The sequence below is a fragment of the Diplotaxodon limnothrissa genome, linkage group LG3, assembly GCF_057381915.1.
Source record: "Diplotaxodon limnothrissa isolate DT_005_m linkage group LG3, D_limnothrissa_male_GT1.1, whole genome shotgun sequence".
Lineage (NCBI taxonomy): Eukaryota > Metazoa > Chordata > Actinopteri > Cichliformes > Cichlidae > Diplotaxodon > Diplotaxodon limnothrissa.
This window is the reverse complement of record NC_140598.1, coordinates 28,768,276-28,789,244: the sequence shown is the minus strand read 5'-3', so window position 1 is coordinate 28,789,244 and position 20,969 is coordinate 28,768,276. Positions and strand designations below refer to the sequence as shown.

The following is a 20,969-nucleotide window of genomic DNA, read 5'->3' as shown; positions in this document are numbered from 1 at the left end:
ACCTGACACTCTCGGACCAGCGGCCGCTTCGGTTCTCTCCTCTTGCCTCCCTTTTCCTTCATCCACCTGCTGGCTTCTACCACTTGCTAATGTTATTGAATCTGTGGAAGCTCCGCGATAGCCACCACACGAAGTAACGAATAACGAGCCTATCTAAATCCCAGTAACGAGTAACGCGTTCCTGGTTTTGGCATAATAACTAGTTACCGTGCTCGTTACCACAATAATAACGTAGTTACTGTAACACGTTACTTAATAACGCGTTAGTCCCAACACTGCATTTAACGGAGTTAGAAGTTAGTAGGAAGCTAGCGGAAGTTAGCTCGCTAGTTTCGCTAGTTACCTAAGCATGATATAGCATGTTCTGACTGAGAGATTTCTGAAAAAAATCAAACGTACAGCTCTGCTATCACTTCCAACATAAATGAAGACAGGAAACTAAACAGCAGTGACGTTTGTAGGGTTACTGAAGTTGGGCTAGCTGGTATATAATGATGTGCTACGTGATCGCTAGCGACACAGCTATGTTAGCATAACATAAACAGTGAAGCTGGAGGACTAACACTTTTCCACTTATAAAAGTTAACGTGAAGGTTCCTCATGGTTAGAGACAAATGCAATCGCATGGCAGGATGCTGTAAACGGACCAAACTTCTGTCAGGAGAACAACTGAGATAATCTATGGGCTCAAAATGTGGTCATAAATATTTTGTACTTGTAAATCGGTTTTGTACTTGTAAAAAAGATTTGTATGTGTAAAAAAGATTTGTGCGTGCGTAAAAAAGATTTGTATGTGTAAAAAAGATTTGTGCGTGTGCGTAAAAAAGATTTGTATGTGTAAAAAAGATTTGTGTGTGGACTTAGCCAAAAAACCCCTGCAAGTTACAACTACGAATTTTGACCCTATTTTTCTTCCTTTCATCTGATTGGTGAATGTCATGTCAATCACAAATGTAACAATCCAATCAGAGAACAGATGGGTTTGGCTGTCGGAGGGGCGCTTTTTTTGAACTGCAGGTCTTTGAAGGGAATAAATGCCCTTTTACATGCCAACCCAGCGTTTTCCTTCATCACCACGAAGGAAAACAGTCTGTGGTCGTCCGAGTTTAGTGATTTTTGTGTCACAGGACTAAGTGTTTAATACGCTGCGGACCGCGGGGTGGGGGCGGGCAGTGTTTTGGAAATGACAGTCTTCATTACAAAGCTTTCTTCGTTATGAATTAGCATACATGTTTTTATTGAACATTTGAAGAACTAGCAAAAAAACCAGAAACTCTTGTAGTTCACAGTTCACTTGTAAGTCAGAGATAAAAACGACAAGGAGCAGGTGCATCTAGTACAGGTAGAGCTGCTGCAAAAACCCACAGAGCCCAGCAGCCAGCAACAAATTCTGGATCCTTTGCTTTTAGTTAGCAATTAGCATTAGCAGCACATCCTGCGTCCGATGTGAAAGGACTTTTATGCTGCTCGCTGTGACTCACAACAATGGTCCCGGGTCAGCCCTGACGTTGTGTTAAACTAATCCTAAAGTAATAATGGTATTTCTAACCACTGACATACCACAACGTTATCCTTTCAACAGCTGCTGAAAGTAAGGGGACCTAACTGCTATCGGATATTTATATAGAGATTACCCTTCAAGGACCTGCAGTTCAAAAAAGTGCCCCTCCGACAGCCAAACCCATCTGTTCTCTAATTGGATTGTTACATTTGTGATTGACATGACATTCACCAATCAGATGAAAGGAAGAAAAATAGGGTCAAAATTCGTAGTTGTAGCTTGCAGGGTTTTTTAGCTAAGTCCACACACAAATCTTTTTTACACATACAAATCTTTTTTACACATACAAATCTTTTTTACACATACAAATCTTTTTTACACATACAAATCTTTTTTACACACACACAAATCTTTTTTACACATACAAATCTTTTTTACACATACAAATCTTTTTTACATACAAATCTTTTTTACATACAAATCTTTTTTACACACACACAAATCTTTTTTACGCACGCACAAATCTTTTTTACACATACAAATCTTTTTTACGCATACAAATCTTTTTTACACATACAAATCTTTTTTACACATACAAATCTTTTTTACGCACGCACAAATCTTTTTTACACATACAAATCTTTTTTACGCATACAAATCTTTTTTACACATACAAATCTTTTTTACACATACAAATCTTTTTTACGCACGCACAAATCTTTTTTACACATACAAATCTTTTTTACAAGTACAAAATATTTATGACCACATTTTGAGCCCATAATAATCCATCCACATAGGGTTGCCAACTCCCTGAAAAATAAATAAGGGACACCTCGTGGCCAGGGCCGGGCAACCCAGTTGTCTTCACCCTTCCCAGTGTGGTAGCTCTTTTTTTGTGAAATTATTTTTTAACCATTTGACTTGAATTTGATTTAAGCAGATGCATATTCTTTGTGATATGACCATATGGGAAACAAATGATCATTTAGCCATTTATTTTTAGCTCAAAATGACAACATTAACACAGTAAAACAGGTCTCTTTCTTAAACAGAAGCCTGTCATGCTTAACTTTTGAGAATATAAGTAAATATTTCTTTAAAAGAACTCTGTCCTGCTTAACTTAAAATTATATAAATTAATAGAAAGCAATAGAACAAAAATATTCTTGTAACAGTGCACATATAGTGCATTTAGTACAATTGGCTTCAGTTGAGGTATTATTTCAGCTTTTCTAATGCTAATCAGCTGCTCCTGTTTGTAAACCCACTTGTTCCCATGATTACGCATCTTAAGTCATCATCATTATTAATCTATGTATTAGTTTTATGTATTAGTGATCTATTTGTTGTAATCATCTATCCTTGCAGTTGTTTATTACACAAAATAAATTATATTATTACACTTCTGGCCACATAGCGCTGATATTCACTGCACATGCCCATATTAACCTTAACCAGAGGGTTTAAAAAAAACAAACCAGTGTTTACATACCATATCTGCTTCTGCCGTGGCCTGGTGGATAAAAAATTGGTTAAGGGTTCCCCGAGCTGTCACGCCCCTCATGTTCTTCATGTGCCCACCACTAGAAGCATGCCTATGGAAAAAGTGCAGTGCGCTTTATAGGTGTTTGTCGTGCACTTTTCCAGCCAGATGTTTCCCTTTTCCCATTCCTCCCTGTACTTTTGCAGCCTTTTTTTTCTTTCTCTGAGGGGAACAAACATTGCTGCTCTAATGCTGGGCTTACACTGTGCGGTTTTTGGCCCATTTTGAGCCAATTTTTGAGTCATGCGACCGATTTGGTGATCGGCCTAATTTTGGCCTTCATCGTGCATCGTGTAGTATACGTGGGGTAACGAGAAGCAATTAACACCTCGAGCAGCTCCCGATCATCAATCGCTCGTGAGGGTGTCACCGCAGCTGCTCACGCGCAAACACGTAAACGTCGGTGAAAAAGATGGAGCAGCACGGCAGTGCAGCGTGTGATCTGGACACAAGCGATGGAGGCACAACTTGTAGAACTTTGGAAAGCTCATCCGAGCCTTTTCGATGTGGCACCACAAAATTATCACGACCACAACAACAGTGAAAATAGTTGGATTTACATTGCTGCTCAATCACAGCTGCCTGATCAATGTCTTTCATTAGCAATTTAGCAAAGTTGATGGTGGTGGTGTGTCTGTGTGAGTGAAAGACAGAGAGAGAGCGAGCGACAGATTTTCTGTTATAACCTTCATTTTATGGAGGCACAGTGTGAGCACTCAGGTCGCATCAGAGCATCGGGTGAGACCCTGCATCGTGACCTACCAACTTCTAACCCCTGCGAGTCAATCGTGCAGTTTGAAAATCGCACAGTGTATGTCCAGCTTTAGGTGTACTGTCATCCGAGACCGCAGTGTCGGCGTTTGTTTCCCTGTTGGCCATGCTTCTTGTTGTGGTCATCTGTTGTCTTCCGGTATTTTCTCCGTAAGCGACCTTTCCTCGACCAATGAGATAAGCGGTAATCTGACTTGTCATACTCGAATTGTCATAAGTGTGCTGACAGCTCATTGGTCACAAAGCAGGAGAAGGGCTGGGAATTATGTTTTCAAACAAAGCGTTAATTCCATTAACATTTATAGACTACTTTTGATTATCACTGTATTACGGGACAAAGTGCGTCCCTTATTAGCTCAATACGGGACGTGTACTTTTGTTTCGAAATACGGGAAGATTCCGTTTTTTAAGGGACGGTTGGCAACCCTACATCCACAATACGAGGTTAGTCATTAATATAGAGATTGAAAATGTGACGTCATTCAGGGGTAAAACCGCAAAGAATTCTGGGAACTCGTGGCAAGAGGTACTAGCGCACGCAGGCTTTCAATTGAAATCAGTTATACAGCGATAAAAAGAAACAAAAAATGGCAAGAAGCTGTTGTATTATTAACTGCAATAGCCGGTCGGAAGACAGCCACGGAAAGCCGACGGGTAAAGAGATCGGTTGTTATCGGATTACGTCGTTGAAGAGAAATTGTTCGAGCCATGTTTCCGAAGTAACAAAGAGGCGACGGGTGGCCTGGATTGCAGCCATTCAAAGACCAAATATAACGTCCCAGAACACTCCAGCTCACAGGTTAGTCTGCTCCAAGCATTTCCACAAAGGTCAGTCTTCTGTTGTAGTCAATACGTCATTTTTCTTAACATAATTGGTGATATAGGTTACAAGCAAGTCTGGCGCTGAACAGAAATTGTCGCGCTATGCTCCTTTGTTTATTGTGCATAAATAGTAAATTGTCCTGACACAATATTGTGTTTTGCTTCTGTTATTACATGGTACATTGACAAAAACATACTTTTATTCACAGGGTAAAACAGTTTTTTTGTATCACTAATTGCCCAGTACGATTACAGCATACAATATTATTGTCACTGCTACATTTCTGTAATGAACCAGAAATTATTTCCACTACTAATTAATTACCGTTGAGCTCAAAGGTCCTATTAATAAACAATTAACGAATGTGTATTTATGAAGACGATTTGTGAGACTGGTAAACTTACCTTTGTTCGTACGATGGTCTTTACTTTCTACACGGTGCATTTCAAGGTCCTGTACCCATCCATCGGTAAACTGTACCTGGGCTTGTTGCAGTGACCTGAAATTACTAAACTTCACAAGTGTATGTGTAACGGAGGGAAGTTGATTCTATTTCCACAGTGTTTTTTCTAAAGGAAGGAAACCTTCCTCCAAACGGACAGAGCAGTGGAGCCGCCAAGGGAAAGCACACGATTAAAAAACTGTATAATTAAAATATAATTTATTATATTTAAATAGTTAAAAATGTAAAATGAATTAAAACAACCCTGGCCAAGGGGTAACACAATAAAAATCAATAAAACACAACATTAAAAGTCCAGTGGCATCCGCCACGGTATAAAAGTCACAAAGAACTAAGAAATCCAGCGAAGTGGTGTAAAAGGGAAACCCAGAGGAGTCCTCGCCTTCCTCCCCGCACTCCGCGTCCCGGTACGCTGAAGAAAGGGAGGGAGCGGCAGTCACTATTCTTTTCAGGCAGTTTTCATTCGTAAAAAGGGGATAAGTCGAAGACTTACCCCGGGTGGGCAGAGCTCTCAACTCCGCCCGCCGCTTCTTTAAAACTGCAAATCGGCACCAGCTGTCTCGCCGCCTCTGCTCTCCCGCAGTGCACAAGCTGGTCTCTTGTTGCTACTGCCATCCGACTGTTCGCTCCGCGTCCCTAGTCGCTGGTGCTGTATCGTTCTCTCCTCTGTATAGTTCCCTGCTCGAACGCCAAGCTCCAAGCCTCCAAGGCTCCAAGACTGCCAGACTCCTCGAGTGCAAGACTACAGGACTGACACACACACTCCGGCCCGTCTCTCGAGCCCCATGTGTCACTCTTTTCGTGTCGCTCTCAAACCTCATGTCAGGCCTCATGTCGCACGCCATGTGTCACGCCTCTGTGACTTCACTCTGAAGCCTCACGTCAGGCCTCTCAGGCCTCATCTCTTAAGCCTCCGTGTCACTCCAGGCTCTCGTGGGTTCCCGTGACACTCATGGGTGCCTTCATGCTTCGGTCCTCTCTTGCCTCTCGGTCGAACTGCTTCCTGTGGTCTGCCAGGCCCTCTTATTGGCCTCTCTGGGATCTCTCGCAGGTGTGATCAGTTTATTATCAGGTAGGGGCGGAGTCTTTCCAGGACAAGTCACCAAATAAATACCATTAAAACATGCAGTAAAACTCATAAAAATAACCCAATGTACAATATTAAAACATTAAAAAGATAAAACACAACAAAAACATGCACAACAAAAAACCTAGGTAACTTGTCTCTCTCCACCCCGTGACATCTGCACTCACTCCAAGACTGGTAAACTTATGATATGTACGATGGTCTTTACTTTCTACACGGTGCATTTCAAGGTCCTGCACCCATCCGTCGGTAAACTGTACCTGGGCTTGTTGCAGTGACCTGAAGTTACTAAACTTCACGAGTGTATGCACTCACTTCAAGAACCGTATAATTATAAACATGAGCGTGGTGAAAGTTGGGCAGCACGCCAACGTATTTTGTCCCTCTGTGTGCTTGTAAGGGTCTAACCCTTTCACTGGTTTGATTTTTTTCCTCGTATCTTTTCTTTGACTTTTCATCAAGTCTGTCTTTGTACGGACCGGCATTGTTCTCCTTCGTTTTGTACATACCTTTTTGGGGGGCAAAGAAAAAGCAAGAATTTATTGGAACCGAAGAATGAACGTTTTGCGGTGCTGCAAATGCTTGCATTTGATGCGGTACTTTGATTGTTTTGCCACGAGTTCCCGGCATGCAATGCGCGAAAGTCACGTGGTCTGTCAATTTCTATACTGCAACAACATGGGAATAGAGCAGCTGCCAGAGAATTCAACATTAATGAATCAATGGTACAGAAGTGGAGGAAGCAAGAAGAATGAGTTTAATAAAGTTTGATTTATCTGACTGCTTTGTTTCGCTTAATGTGCCTTATAATCCCGTGCACCTTATGGTCCGAAAAATACGTACTGCACACTGCAGTTTAATGTTGCAAAGCACCTCTTTTTAACTTCAGTGGATATTATACATGGTTATGCTCAGGATATGTCAGCCCATTTCTACTGGAAATGCTTTTTGGTTAAACTTTCAGCAAGGAATTTGCATTTGCACTGTTACATTTTTATAAAGCTTTAATGTACATAAAAACCAGCTTCTTGTTTAAGTGAAAATAAATGGAAGGTTGTCTTTTTGCGCTAGTAATGTTGCGGAGTTGTATTTTGTCTCGCATCAATTATATCGTCAGTTATATCGTTATCGCAAATTTTCAAATATATATCGTGATAAATATTTTTGGCCATATCGCCCTGCTCTACTATGCAGTGTTCTATATAGCAGAAAACACTGTCTGTGAACATTTCCAAGTCCTGATGTTCAAAGATATCCCAGTTAGTCCTGTCAAAACAGTCCTGCAGCTGCTGAGAGGCACCCTCTGGCCATATGGTAATATTCTTTGTGATGGTAGGAGCAGTTTTCTTGAGGGGGGCATATGCAGGGATTAGAAACAGTGACAAGTGGTCAGACTGACCCAGATGTAGCAAAGGTCTGGCCCTGTAGCCCATTTTGATGTTGGAATAAACTTTGTCCAGAATCTTGTCACCCCTAGTGGCACACTAAACATGCTGGTGGAATTTGGGGATTGCTGTTTTTAAGTCTGCGTGATTGAAGTCCCCTGCTACGATATGTACACCGACAGGGTAAATGCTCTGTTTATTATTGATGTTTGTATGCAGGAGTGCGATCGCCGAGTTAGCATTAGCATCTGGTGGTATGTAAACAGCTGTTATTATGACAACAGTGAACTCCCTAGGTAGGTAGATGGGCTTGCATTTGACAGTCAGATATTCAATGTCCGAACAGTGACGGTCTGTTATCACTGTGTTGGTACACCAGCTGTTGTTCATATACATACAGAGCCCCCCTGCTTTGCGCTTACCAGAGTCCACTGTTCGGTCATGTCGCTGTGTGGTGTAGCCTGCTAGCTCAATAGCAGAGTCTGGAATGGATTGATGTAGCCAGGATTCAGTGATAAGAAGGATGCATGAGTCTTTGATGAAGTTATTCGCTGCTATTTGCAACCTCAGTTCATCCAACTTGTTCGCGAGGGATCTGGCATTTGTGATGGGGAGCGGTGGTTTGAGTGGCTGCCTCCGTAGCCTGGCTAGCGCGCCGGCCCTGCAGCCTCGCCGTCTCCTTCTCTCTCGACGCCGCCTACGCCTCCACCCCGAAGGGATAACAATCCATGGGGAGCCCGGACTCCTCGCTATTTCCACCGGTATCTTGTGTAAGCAGACAAATTTGCTAGTCACGCTCTCGCGGTGACTTACTCCAATCTTGAGGAGATCATGTTGGCTATAGATGTTATTCGCTTGGCTGGTATAACACAAAAAGAAACATATGGCGTACAAAATTATCCAAACATAGCATCGATCGGTCCAACACTGAGCTGCTGCAACTACGTGTGCCGCCATCACGTGTGTTTTTCCCTTAATGGCCACTTTATGTCATGAATCAGCTGTGTAGCACAGGCAGGAGAGGACTCGTAGGCAAGACGTTCACTCAAAATACAGCTTTATTAGCTGAAAAGAAAATAACATAAAACTATACTGGGAAATTATATGAACTAAACACACAGAGAGGCACACAGGGAAACACACAACCATGAGGGAGATCACGATACAGGACCAAAGGAGACGTTGACATAAATACACAGAAGGATAACGAGGGAATTGTGAACAAATGGAGAACACAGCTGACACATATTAACATGAAGACACAAGACCTTCACAATAAAATGGGAAATGGATGAACATGATGCAGGAGTGGACGAGAGGCAGACAAGAGGGAGCAAGGGAAAATGAGACAGAGAGAGAAGACATGACAGGCTGGGGAAACAGAATGTAACACAAGGAGGGAAACAAGACAAAAGGGCTCATACAACATATATAAAGACAGACAGAGAAAGACACAGAGGGCAAAGACACAGGAGGGAATCTAAATAATCAAGGAGCTAAACAGAGGAATTAACTCAAGACTAACTAAACGAACTTAACCATAAACCATAACGCAAATCACATGAAAAAACAAGAACACAAAACACTGGGTCAAATGACCCAGGACCATGACACTGTAGGATTATACAGTTTAATTGGGGAAAGAAACCAGATTTCAGTTGACTACAATCTGATAACATTTAGTGGCAATATTTCCATACTCTACCTTAAAATTTAGAAATAAGAAAATTCAAAACAATGTAATGTGCTTTTAAAATAAACAGAATGTAATATATAAATTAAAAATATAAAGAAACCGATTTTGCTTTCAGTGAATTTGGTCTGCACAACCGATTCAAAGAGAGAGCTGAATGTGTTTTAATATTTGGTCTTAGCTGTATGCATTTTGACAAATACCAGAGAGGCAAAATAATGTAAACTGAAGTTTACACTACAACTTGCTGCTACTACTGCACATTCACCCAATGTACATACTATATATATATATAATGTTCTTCCTCTACCCCCCCCCCCCCCCCCCCCCAAATTTTGCACATGTCGAGGCGCGTGTCAGGCTACATTTCACTGTGTGTTATACTTGTATAACTATGCATGTGACAAATAAAGAACCTTGAACCTTGAACCTTGAAATGATGAGACTATTCTGTGTGTTTGAACAGATTCATTTCTGAGGACTCGATCCAGCAGGGATCATGAAGTCACAGCTATGATGAAGGCTCAGTTTATGAGTTTGTGGGATGGACTCGAAACAGACCACCAATGTCAGGTATGCACACATCTGAATTGCTTGGGTTCAATATGGAGTCTTGAGATATTCACTGACCTGTGGATGTATTATAGAGAGAAATTTGTCTCAAAAGGGTTGCAAATGCGTAAAATGTGATGCACAATCGTAAATTCATTTACAAATGTGTGCAGTGATTTGTGTGTAGCGTTTGAGGACTGACAAGCATGTGCTTCCATAAACCATAGATCCAAACTACAGTTTAGATCTATGGCCACTTTATTCTGCTAGACCTCAGTGCAGCGTTTATAACTGTGGTTTTGATCTGTTTTTGCTCCTAGTTCAGTTAATTTTAGTCAGAGAACAACAAAACCGGCATTTTCCCAATCTGTAAGACGTCTGTTTTTAGCACCCAACATCTGGTAAACTATCTGCGTTCTATGTTTACATCTTTTTACAGAATCCATTTACGTTTCTCTTTTTAACTGTTTGGAGGTTGTTAAATAGTTTTTTGAGCTTTAAGCTGAGATTCTGGCATTTCTGGCAAAATGCATTTATATTTAAAAATTGATTTTAGGATTTAATGAATCAATATCGGATCATTCAAATTAAAATCAATTAGAATTTAAACCCACCCCATTTGCAACCCTTTTGAAACAAAATTCTCTTCATAATGTATGCAATATACTGTATGTGAATCTTGAACATGAACGATCAGATGATCAATAAAATGTTTCTTCGCAGTTTCGGTCTGTATGTAAATCTGATTAAAAGTTTACTTTGTCAGGTGATCATTATGGGAGCCACCAATCGTCCTGAGGACATAGACCCTGCCATCTTGAGGAGGATGCCCACCAAGATCCACATCAAGTTGCCTGTATGTCCTTTTAAAATAAGTCTGACTGTTTTTTAAAAACAAACAAACAAAAAAAATGCATATTGAACGCAGCAGTATGCATTGTAACATGATACATAACATATACATTATAACAGTATATATCTGCATTGGTCGCTTTGCATGCCGTGGCAAGATCATCACACATTCATTTCCATTTTTGCCTGCTGTTAAAGCACAATACTCTCAAGTATTCCCCTGAATGCCACTTGTTTTGCACAATATCCAACTGCCAACCTCTGTATATTTTATATATTTTATTGTTTACTCTATTTAATTTGTAAAATATGTATACACACACACATATATACATACACACACCTAGACATACATATTTAGTATACACATTCAGTAATATGCAGACACTCTTATATTGTACATATATTTATTCAGATAATTCTCAGATTTAGCCATTCTTATATTTTGCTTGTTCTTATGTAATTGTACTTTGCTCCTCTGTTGCTTGTGAAGCTCGCACACAAAAGTTTCACTCACATGTACTGTACCAGTGTACCTGCACATGTGATGTGACAATAAAAGTGATTTGATTTGAATGGAGGTGTCACCACTCAGATAATATCACCACATTAGAAGGAATAAGGCAGAGAGACCTGAAACCTAAAGAAAAGCATCCCAAGAAGTCTTGTGTTTCTCTAATGATATATCATTAAAATGGCAGCAAAAACTGACAAAGCTCTAACACTCATGTCTTCATCTGTGGTAGTGGCCGTGAAACAATGTGCTAGGTTACAAAAACAAAGTGGTGCATGACCAGCCGAAGTGACACCGGAAAGGTGGCATGCGCCAGCATATGAGACATAATTTTTGGCGCACACCACCATCAGACAGGGGTGTGTGGTGAGCATAAAAACAGTCTGACAGGGTGTTTGTTTCTGCAGAACATTGAGCAGCGCGAGCAGATACTCAGACTGATCCTGAAGCACGAGATGGTAAGTTCACAGCCAACACGTTCTCACTCCTAAAGTGTAACATTTTGCGCTAGGTGGCAAATCTTCCGTATGCTTTTGGCCACTGTGAGGGACCAAGCAGCCAAAGCAAAGAGGACACAGGCAAAAAAAAATCTCTTCAAAAAGGGTTTTCTTTATTTTAACCCTCAAAAAGTCCAAAATTAACAAAATTCAAAAACATACTTAGCAGGCCCATAAAAGAGGTCAACTAAATATAACTCTACAAAAAAGAATTTCCAGAAACTTAAACAAAACAAAGTGAGACACAACTTAACTCACAAACTGACCTAATTACAAAGACACATGAGGGTAGCTTTTATAATGATTTGGCCAAACCATTTGAACACAATAGGGGGGAAAACAAAAACACACTAATATTAACAAAGCACAGAATAACCTAACTAAACCTAAAACACCCCTGCTCCTGGTAAGCCCATGGTTGGTCCTGCTGAGCAGGCATTTTGTTCCCAGAATCCTCAGCCACGCCTTTTGCCCAGACAGGAAACAGCCACCGCCCAAACCCAGGTAACTCAAAGAAAGAGAAACATAATTAATATCACAAAACATTTTAGAAAAACCACACAATGCTACTATGTGCGCGCCTCATAATACCAGTGTTAGGTTTAACCAAATGATTAATGAAGAAAACTGCAAAGCAAACTAATAAAGTGAAAAATGGACTAATTTACCCCTGTGTGGCTGATGCCATCACACACACACACCCCCCTACCTCTTCAGGACTCTCGCTGGTACAGCGAGAGAGGAAGTCGGCGGTAACGTTGTTCTTCCCAGGAATGTGCTTGATGACAAACCGGAAAGGTTGCAGAGCAAGGTACCAACTTGTGATCCTTCCGTTCTTATCTTTCATCTTTTCCATCCACTGAAGTGCACTGTGATCCGTCTCCAGGGTGAATTCTCTTCCAAGAAGGTAGTACCTGAAGGAATCAAGGGCCCACTTGATGGCAAGGGCCTCCTTTTCCACTGTTGAATACCGAACCTCTCTTGGGAATAGCTTTCGGCTGATGTAAGCAACAGGATGACGTTCTCCTTCCAAACCTTGAAGTAGCACTGCTCCCAGACCCCAGAGTTGCATCAGTTTGAAGGAAAAAGGGCTCATTAAAGTCTGGACTGTATAAAACTGGTTCACTACTCAGTAATTGACTGATTTCCTTGAAAGCTGCTATAGCCTCCTCTGTCCAATTAATCTGATTAGGACACTTGATGCCTATCAAGTCCGTTAGTAGAGCTGCCCTGGTGGAGAATCGTGGTATGAACCGACGATAAAAGCCTGCCATGCCCAAAAAGGATCTTAGTTGCTTCCTTGTCTGTGGGAGAGGACAAGAATCAATGGCTTGGATCTTACTGACCTGAGGCTTGATCACCCCATTCCCGATCACATGGCCCAGGTACGCAGTCTCAGCAGAGGCAAAAACACACTTAGAGGGGTTCACCGTCAACCCAGCAGTGCCAAGACGGTCGAAGACAGCATGCAGAAGTTCCAAGTGTTCCTCCCATGTGGTGCTGTAGATGACAATATCATCAAGATATGCAGATGCAAAATCTGAGAAACCACATAGTACTTGGTCCATTAATCTCTGAAAGGTTGCTGGAGCCCCATCCAGCCCGAATGGCATCACTGTAAACTGGAAGAGACCCCAAGGTGTTTGAAAGGCAGTCAACTTCTTTGATCGCGCCGTGAGTGGCACCTGCCAATATCCCTTGCACAGGTCAAGTGTGGTCAAGTACTTTGCCTTCCCCAGCCGTTCCAGCAAATCATCAATGCGTGGCGTGGGGTATGAATCAAACAGTGATATTGAGTTTAGGTACCTGAAGTCTATACAGAACCTCATGCTTTCATCCTTCTTTGGCACCAGGAGCACCGGATTACACCACTCACTCTTTGATGGCTCGATGATCCCCAAGGACAACATGAGGTCAATTTCCTTCTTCAGGGATCCTGTAGCTCAAACGCTTTACTGAGACGCCCTCTTTAATGACAATGTCATGCTCAACAATATCCGTTCGGCCAGGATTTACTTGAAGCACCTCAGAGTTGCATGCAGCTCTCACCTGAAGCTGTTTATCATCTGGCAGATGACTAAGGTCAAAATCTACCACATCAGCAGAAGGCAAGTATTGCTCACCAACCTCTTCTTCCTCTGGCACACCCCTTATGAGCATCACCTCTGCTGTCTTTTCAGGGCGCTGCACCCATTCCTTCAAAAGATTTATGTGCAGAACCCTGCTGGAGCATGGCTTTCCAGGGATGAACACTTGGTAAGTAGTGGACCCCAATTTCTTCTGAACCTCAAAGGGCCCTTGCCACTTAGCCAATAGCTTGTTGTTGTCAGTGGGGAGGAGCACCAACACTTTTTGTCCAGGACTAAAAGACCTCTGACGAGCTGCTCGGTCATACCAAAACTTCTGCTGGATTTTGGTCATATTTGACTGAGCAAGCCCACTCATTTTCTGCAGTCGCTCCCTCATCTGCACAACATAGGAAACAATGTTAACAGAGTCCATCTTTTCCTTGCCTCCCTCCCAGATGTTTCTTAACAGGGCTAGAGGTCCTTGTACCTCATACCCATACAAAAGTTCAAATGGAGAGAAACCAGTGGAGGCTTGTGGCACTTCCCTGTAGGCAAAGACAAGATAAGGAAGCCACTGATCCCAATCAGCACCATTCCTATCTACCACCTTCCGGAGCATCTGCTTCAGAGTCTGATTGAACCGTTCTGTTAGCCCATCAGTCTGAGGATGGTATGGGGTGGTTCTCAGGCTTCTAATGCCCAGCAGCTTGTACACCTGTTTTAGTAAGTTGGACATAAAGTTACTCCCCTGATCAGTCAGTATTTTCTGTGGGAACCCTACTCTTGCAAAGAGCTGTACAAGGCAGAAAGCTGCTGATTTTGCCTTGATGGATTTCAGTGGGAAGATATTTAGTTGCATAATCAGTGATTACAAGCATATAGCGATTCCCTGACTTACTCTTCTCAACAGGTCCAACAATATCCATTCCAAGGCGCTCAAATGGGGTACCAATAATAGGCAGTGGTTGGAGTGGAGCTTTGGAAGGGACTTTAGAGGATGTCATTTGGCACTGAGGACAGCTCTTACAGAAGTAGGCTACATCTCTATGGAGCCCAGGCCAGAAAAAATGTTGTTTAATACGAGCTGTGGTTTTGTGCTTACCAAGGTGGCCAGACCAGGGAATAGAGTGTCCTAAATTAAGCACAGTTTCTCTAACTTCTTGGGGGACCACTAGCTTCAGAAGTGAGCCCATCTGATGGTAAAGTATGCCATTTTGCAAGACATAGTCACTTTTGTTAATGCCAGCCTCCTCTACTTGGTCCTTGTCTATTGCTCGCTGAAAACAGCGAGCAATAGACAAGGACCACACTAATATTAACTAATATTAACTAAGCACAGAATAACCTGGCAAGGTGGTTAGCACTGTTGCCGCACAGCAAGAAGGTCCTGAGTTCAATTCCAACATCAGGCCGGGGTCTTTCTGTGTGGAGTTTGCATGTTCTCCCCGTGTTTGCGTGGGTTCTCTCCGGGTACTCCAGCTTCCTCCCACCGTCCAAAGACATGCAGCTTGTGGGGATAGGTTAATTGGATAATCCAAATTGTCACTAGGTGTGAATGTGAGTGTGAATGGTTGTCTGTCCCTATGTGTTAGCCCTGCGACAGACTGGCGACCTGTCCAGGGTGTACCCCGCCTTTCGCCCTATGACAGCTGGGATAGGCTCCAGCGCCCCCCGCGACCCTGAAAAGGATAAGCGGAAGCGAATGGATGGATGGACAGAATAACCTAACTAAACCTAAAACACCCCTGCTCCTGGTAAGCCCATGGTTGGTCCTGCTGAGCAGGCATTTTGTTCCCAGAGTCCTCAGCCACGCCTTTTGCCCAGACAGGAAACATAAAACTCAAAGAAAGAGAAACATAATTAATATAACAAAACATTTTAGAAAAACCACACAATGCTACTATGTGCGTGCCTCATAATACCAGTGTTAGGTTTAACCAAATGATTAATGAATTATATTAATGAAGAAAACTGCAAAGCAAACTAATAAAGTGAAAAATGGACTAATTTACCCCTGTGTGGCTGATGCCATCACAGCCACCCAACATGTCCCTATATTACGAGTTCGGAAAAATGAGGAAACATGAGACCCATTTGGAAAGAATCTACACATGTACATTTTTTTTTGTTTTTTGTTTTACTGTAATTGCTTTACAAAACACTATCTGACATGATTAACCCTTTAAAACCGGTAAGAGCGGGCACGCTCCGTTTTGCGCAACTACTTTTACATCCCGGTAGCACTGCAACCACGTGAGCTAGTGCAATAATTTTTTTTTGCATATGAAACCTGAGGAGTTGTACTTACATCTTATGCCATCAGCTTGTCCTAGGTCACAGTTTCCTTCCACATATAGCTTTGCAAAAACTGCATAAAAAGCACTTGCAGCAACAAAAACATAATATTCCAGAAACACGCTTTTCAGATCCGATCAGCTGTTCATAACACTTCCTACGTTGGATTAGACGTCAGCGCGAACTATTGCATATCCACCATGACCTGCCCGAACATGTAAAAATATAATATAAGCTCTGGCGGACTTGGTTCTATGGTAGGTCTTAACGGGTTAAGGTGGTGGTTAAGGTTAGGGATACAGTTATAGTTAGGATTAGAGATGATACCACTTTTTTATGTCTGATACCAATATCATGAATTTGGATATCTGACGAATCCGATATAGTGTATTTTTTAATCAGTAAAACATTTTTGCATTTTGTATAAGTTCATACACAAGTTTAAAAAACAAACAAAAAAAAACACCAAAGCTATTCTCTTATACCTGTACGCAAAAAATACACTGCACCCAAAATATTTCATAGTTCAGCAACGCTGATCAATCTCATAAACTTAAACCTACACCATCCTCCCTATTCTGGTATTTTAAAGTGTACCTAGCAGAAATATTAAACAACCTAACTAATAGGGTTGCAAACTCCCAGCAAACTAGGTACAAGATTCAGATAATTATTTATTAAAAGCCAGAAAAACCAGACCACCGAGAAGTCCCGCCACAGCCGCTCTATCACGTGACGCACACTGCTCCAACGTGTTAAGGGTACGAGCTGAGTTACGCCATGTTGCAAATTTTGTGAGGTGCTTTTTTGATATTTAATGTATTGGATTATATTTTTTATTTCTCTCCGATATCCGGTTTTTCTGGTTCTTCTCCTGCTCTTTTAATGCACTTAGCACAGGAAGTCAAAGAAAATTGTAAATCTATATTTATTAAAAAAAAAAATGAGTGATGAAAAAGAAACGGCTTTAAGGAAGGTTAAAAATTATCCTCTTATGGCCTCTGACAGTCAGGAAATGGAAAACAAGGTATTATAGAGATAAGAGTGTAAAAAAACGAAAGGGGTGATTGAAGAAAACATGGAAGGATTAAGGAAGCAACAATGGAATAATGAGAATGAATGGAAAAAGGAAGAATAAAAGGGAGAAAAAATGGAAGTTGAAAAAAGGGAAACGGACTAAAAAAAAGGGTAGGGGGAGGAAAGGGGTAAGGAAAAAAAACACTGGAAGAGAACACTGGAAAAAGAAAAGAAAAAGAAAGAAAAGAAGAGCAATAAAATGTATTACTAGTACTTTATTTATCCAGGTAAAAATCCCATTTCCAAGAGAGATCTGGCATCATGGCAGCAAAACGACAAATATACATGTATCACATAAGTACATAACAATTAAAACAAATACAATATCCCATACAAACATGTGAGAAATATACAATAACAGATCATTAAGAGCAACAAAAACAATCACACTTACTAAGTGTTGTTCTCTCATTCTTTTAAGATGGACTTAAACTCCCTCAAGATAACAATTTCTAATAATTTCAGTTCACTCTGCAGATTATTCCAGGAAACAGGGACAGCATATTTAAAAGCCTTTTTCCTCATTCTGTTCTGGTTTTGGGACAATCAATTGTATGATATTGTGAGAATGAAGGCTGTACACATAGTAAGATGGAACCAGCCCAAGGAAAGATTTATAGATAAAGACCAACCAATGGGAAAGTCTGTAAATATACAACGGTGGACATTTATCAGCAGCCTACAAAGGACAATGAAGTACACGATTTCTATAGCCAGTAATAAAACGTAAAGCGCAATGGTAGACAGTATCCAACCTCTTTAGGTAGTGGGCAGGTGCATTCATAAAACGCAGGTCACCATAATCCAATAAAAGTGAAAAAAAATGAATCAAGTGTTTTCTCACTTGGAGGGAGCAACAGGATGGATTTCTAAAAAAGTAACTTGGCTTTAGTTTCAACTTAGACACAAGCCTCTGAATGTGAGTTTTAAATGACAAATACTAATCTATAATGATAACTAGTTACTTGTAAGATGTGACTGTAACACATGCTTAGTATAGTTAGGCTAGGCTTATAGACTAGATCCGAGAGGAGCAAAATAAATTTGAGAGAACTGAATGTTAAGCCGGCAGATTTATTACAATATTACAATGGTGCAATAAACCTGTGTAAACAACAGAAAATTAACAGAGAAGAGTGCTCTTTTGAAAATAAAAGCAAAATAAAATAAAATAAAATGAGTAGTCTCTTCAAACCTGACTCTTGATGAACAGGATATTGTGAGTTCAATAGTTTTTCAGAGGAGCAATCCATATGGAGTAAGTGGTTTGTTCTTGCTTATCTGAAATCCTGCATTGAAGTGGTTCAGTCTGTAGATCTACTCTTGCATCCAGAACAGCTGGCCAGACTGCTTTTGAATTGCCAAGAGTTTTAACAGGATCTGGCTCGCCATCAGTATCCAGAACCAACTTCGGGATCAGATCCAGGATTACAAAAAACAGTCTGCACATACAGTACAGAGCAATAAACGAAATAGTTCTTACAGCTGTTTCTAAATAAAATGAGATCTCATAAAGTTTTCAAAATCAAGTACACTGTTGTTTTAACATTGTTTCAGTTTCTATGAATTCAATTTGTATTGCTTTACAGAATTACAGTCAAATATATTTATACAGTCCTTTTTAAGACATGTGTAATCAAATCATGAAATGTTTGTTACTTAATTAGTTTTAAACAACTTATTTACACGAATTAACTCATACTGAAATGACAAAGTGCAGAAAAGACATGTACAACTAAGAGAAAACTGCATTTTGCATTATTTTGGTGCATTTGTGAAATAATCAAATAATCAAATAAACAATAAAATAAAAATATATCAGTTTCACACACAGTTCAAGTACTCCAACTGGTTTTACCTTTTTTTTTTAGACAATACAGAGTCCACATTGTTGCAGTAGTTACCACATGTAAACTTAGATTAGGTTTCCCTACTAACTTATCATTTATAGTAACTCACCGGAGTTTCCAAGAACCTGTTTTGGTCGAGAGCAAAACACATAAGAGGTTCTGAAAAGTACATAACTTTAAGTTACAGATTGTTAAAAGTACATTTTAACACTTGTTTTATATCGTTTTATATCAAAAGACTCACTGTGTAGCTTGTTGATTGCTCTGGTGTCTTGTGCTGCCATGTCTAGCTTAATGCAGCAGCTTGCTTATGTTGCACTGAACTACGGAAAATCACAGTGTGTTCAAGGAGTGTCAGAAATAATATTATAAGGTGAAAGAAAGAAAGAAAAGGAAAAAGCTAGTAACCATGTCTGTAGGGGTTACATGACCAGTTCAATTTCAGTTCCTTGAATGGTTTTAATCTTAAGAGACACAGCTAGCAACTCATTGCCATTCGAGATTAACATGAACTTGGATTTTCCGCATTACATGGGACTGAATGACATCAGACTTCAGTGCGGGTCTGATGTCGTGGGAGGAAATGAAGGGAGGAAGGAAGGAAAAGCTCTGAAAAAGGCGAGGAACAAGAAAGGAAAGAAATTAAGGAAAAGGGAATGATGTGTAAGTTGAGTGGAGTAGGGAAATGAAATAGAATCAGTTCTTGTGATTCTTCTGCTACACTTATGCACAGCTATTTCGAATACAGGACACTCTCTTGACAATCAATTCAAGCTCACTTGATCAGAGTTTTGTAGTTGATTCTTTCTGCTTTTGTAGGTGGATCCACTGATTAACCTCAGCCATATTGCCAGGGAAACTGAGGGGTTCTCAGGAAGTGACCTCAAAGAGATTTGTCGTGAGGCAGCACTGCTGTGTGTCCGACACATGATCGATTCTCACACGGAGGTGTCTGGCGTTTCCAGGTCAGAGAGTTTCATGTTTTGTCATCATCAAAATGTGCATATTGATCAAAGTCAGTATTTTGACAAATAAGTATTATAATTAATAATAAAATAAACCTTCAGAACTGATGATATTTGTTCACTTTTTCATGTTAATTAGGACAAATCCAACACACATGCCAGTCTGTTGAAAGTATTTCTTTTCCTGTTTTCTTTTTTGTAAATCTGACACACCTGTCACTATTTCAGTGTGCAGGCACTTTTATGATTGAACTGAGCGATACAGAGCTGCTCTTAAAGAGTTCAGAAGTTCACTTGCTGCTTGCTAAATGTCTGATTTCTTTCTCTCAGCCTTTCAGATGACTGCATCCGTCCAATTAGTCAGGATGACCTCCAGAAGGCCACAACAAAGATGAAGGAGTCCAAGAGTCTGGGTGGCCTGACACTGGATGATGTCTTGTGTGGAATTGGACGGGTTATTTACTGCTACAATATATTCTACAGCATTAACAATATAACAGATAGCTTTAAGAGGGTATTAAGATGTTTAAACATATAAGTACTATAATAACCTTTATTACAGGTGTAGATATAACCATTTTATATACACCTTGCAATTTGTGCTTATTAAAGAGTTATTAAAGAGTTAAAGCTCAGTCAGTAATTGAAGGTCAGAAACTTCGTCTGGCGCTAGGTCCAGACGATCTATTGTGTAAGTGGCTTAGAGCTATGGAAGGACCGCCTACATGCTTACAAAACACATATGTCATGTCATTCATTAATTTCCTTTATTCGTTTATATCCTTTTTATTATTAAGCTTTGAGTAGTGGCATTTGATTAAAGCATTTATTCAATGTATTGTTACATATAGTTTCAGTTAGGTTATTACACATATGAGAGTGGCTCTGTCTGGTGAGAGGTCATGAGTTAGTCGGCGAGGTGAGACAGAGTGCATTTGAGGTCAGACACACACACAAACATCGTAGGTAGATTCATTTCTAAGTAAGAGTTCAGACATATTTTGCGAGCTTGCAACTGCATTTTGTGCC

General features: G+C 40.6%; 1 protein-coding gene across 1 annotated transcript in view; it reads left to right on the top strand.

The window, feature by feature from the left end:
• The window catches only part of LOC146635239 (outer mitochondrial transmembrane helix translocase-like), a 28,301-nt gene extending 7,793 nt beyond the window's left edge, over positions 1–20,508 (top strand). Inside the window, exons 5-10 of the mRNA XM_085350062.1 lie at positions 9,736–9,842; positions 10,588–10,677; positions 11,595–11,645; positions 19,795–19,925; positions 20,271–20,394; positions 20,503–20,508. Coding sequence (XP_085206188.1) covers positions 9,736–9,842; positions 10,588–10,677; positions 11,595–11,645; positions 19,795–19,925; positions 20,271–20,394; positions 20,503–20,508 — 509 coding nt within the window. The remainder of the gene's footprint in view (positions 1–9,735; positions 9,843–10,587; positions 10,678–11,594; positions 11,646–19,794; positions 19,926–20,270; positions 20,395–20,502) is intronic.
• Positions 20,509–20,969: the final 461 nt, after the last annotated feature.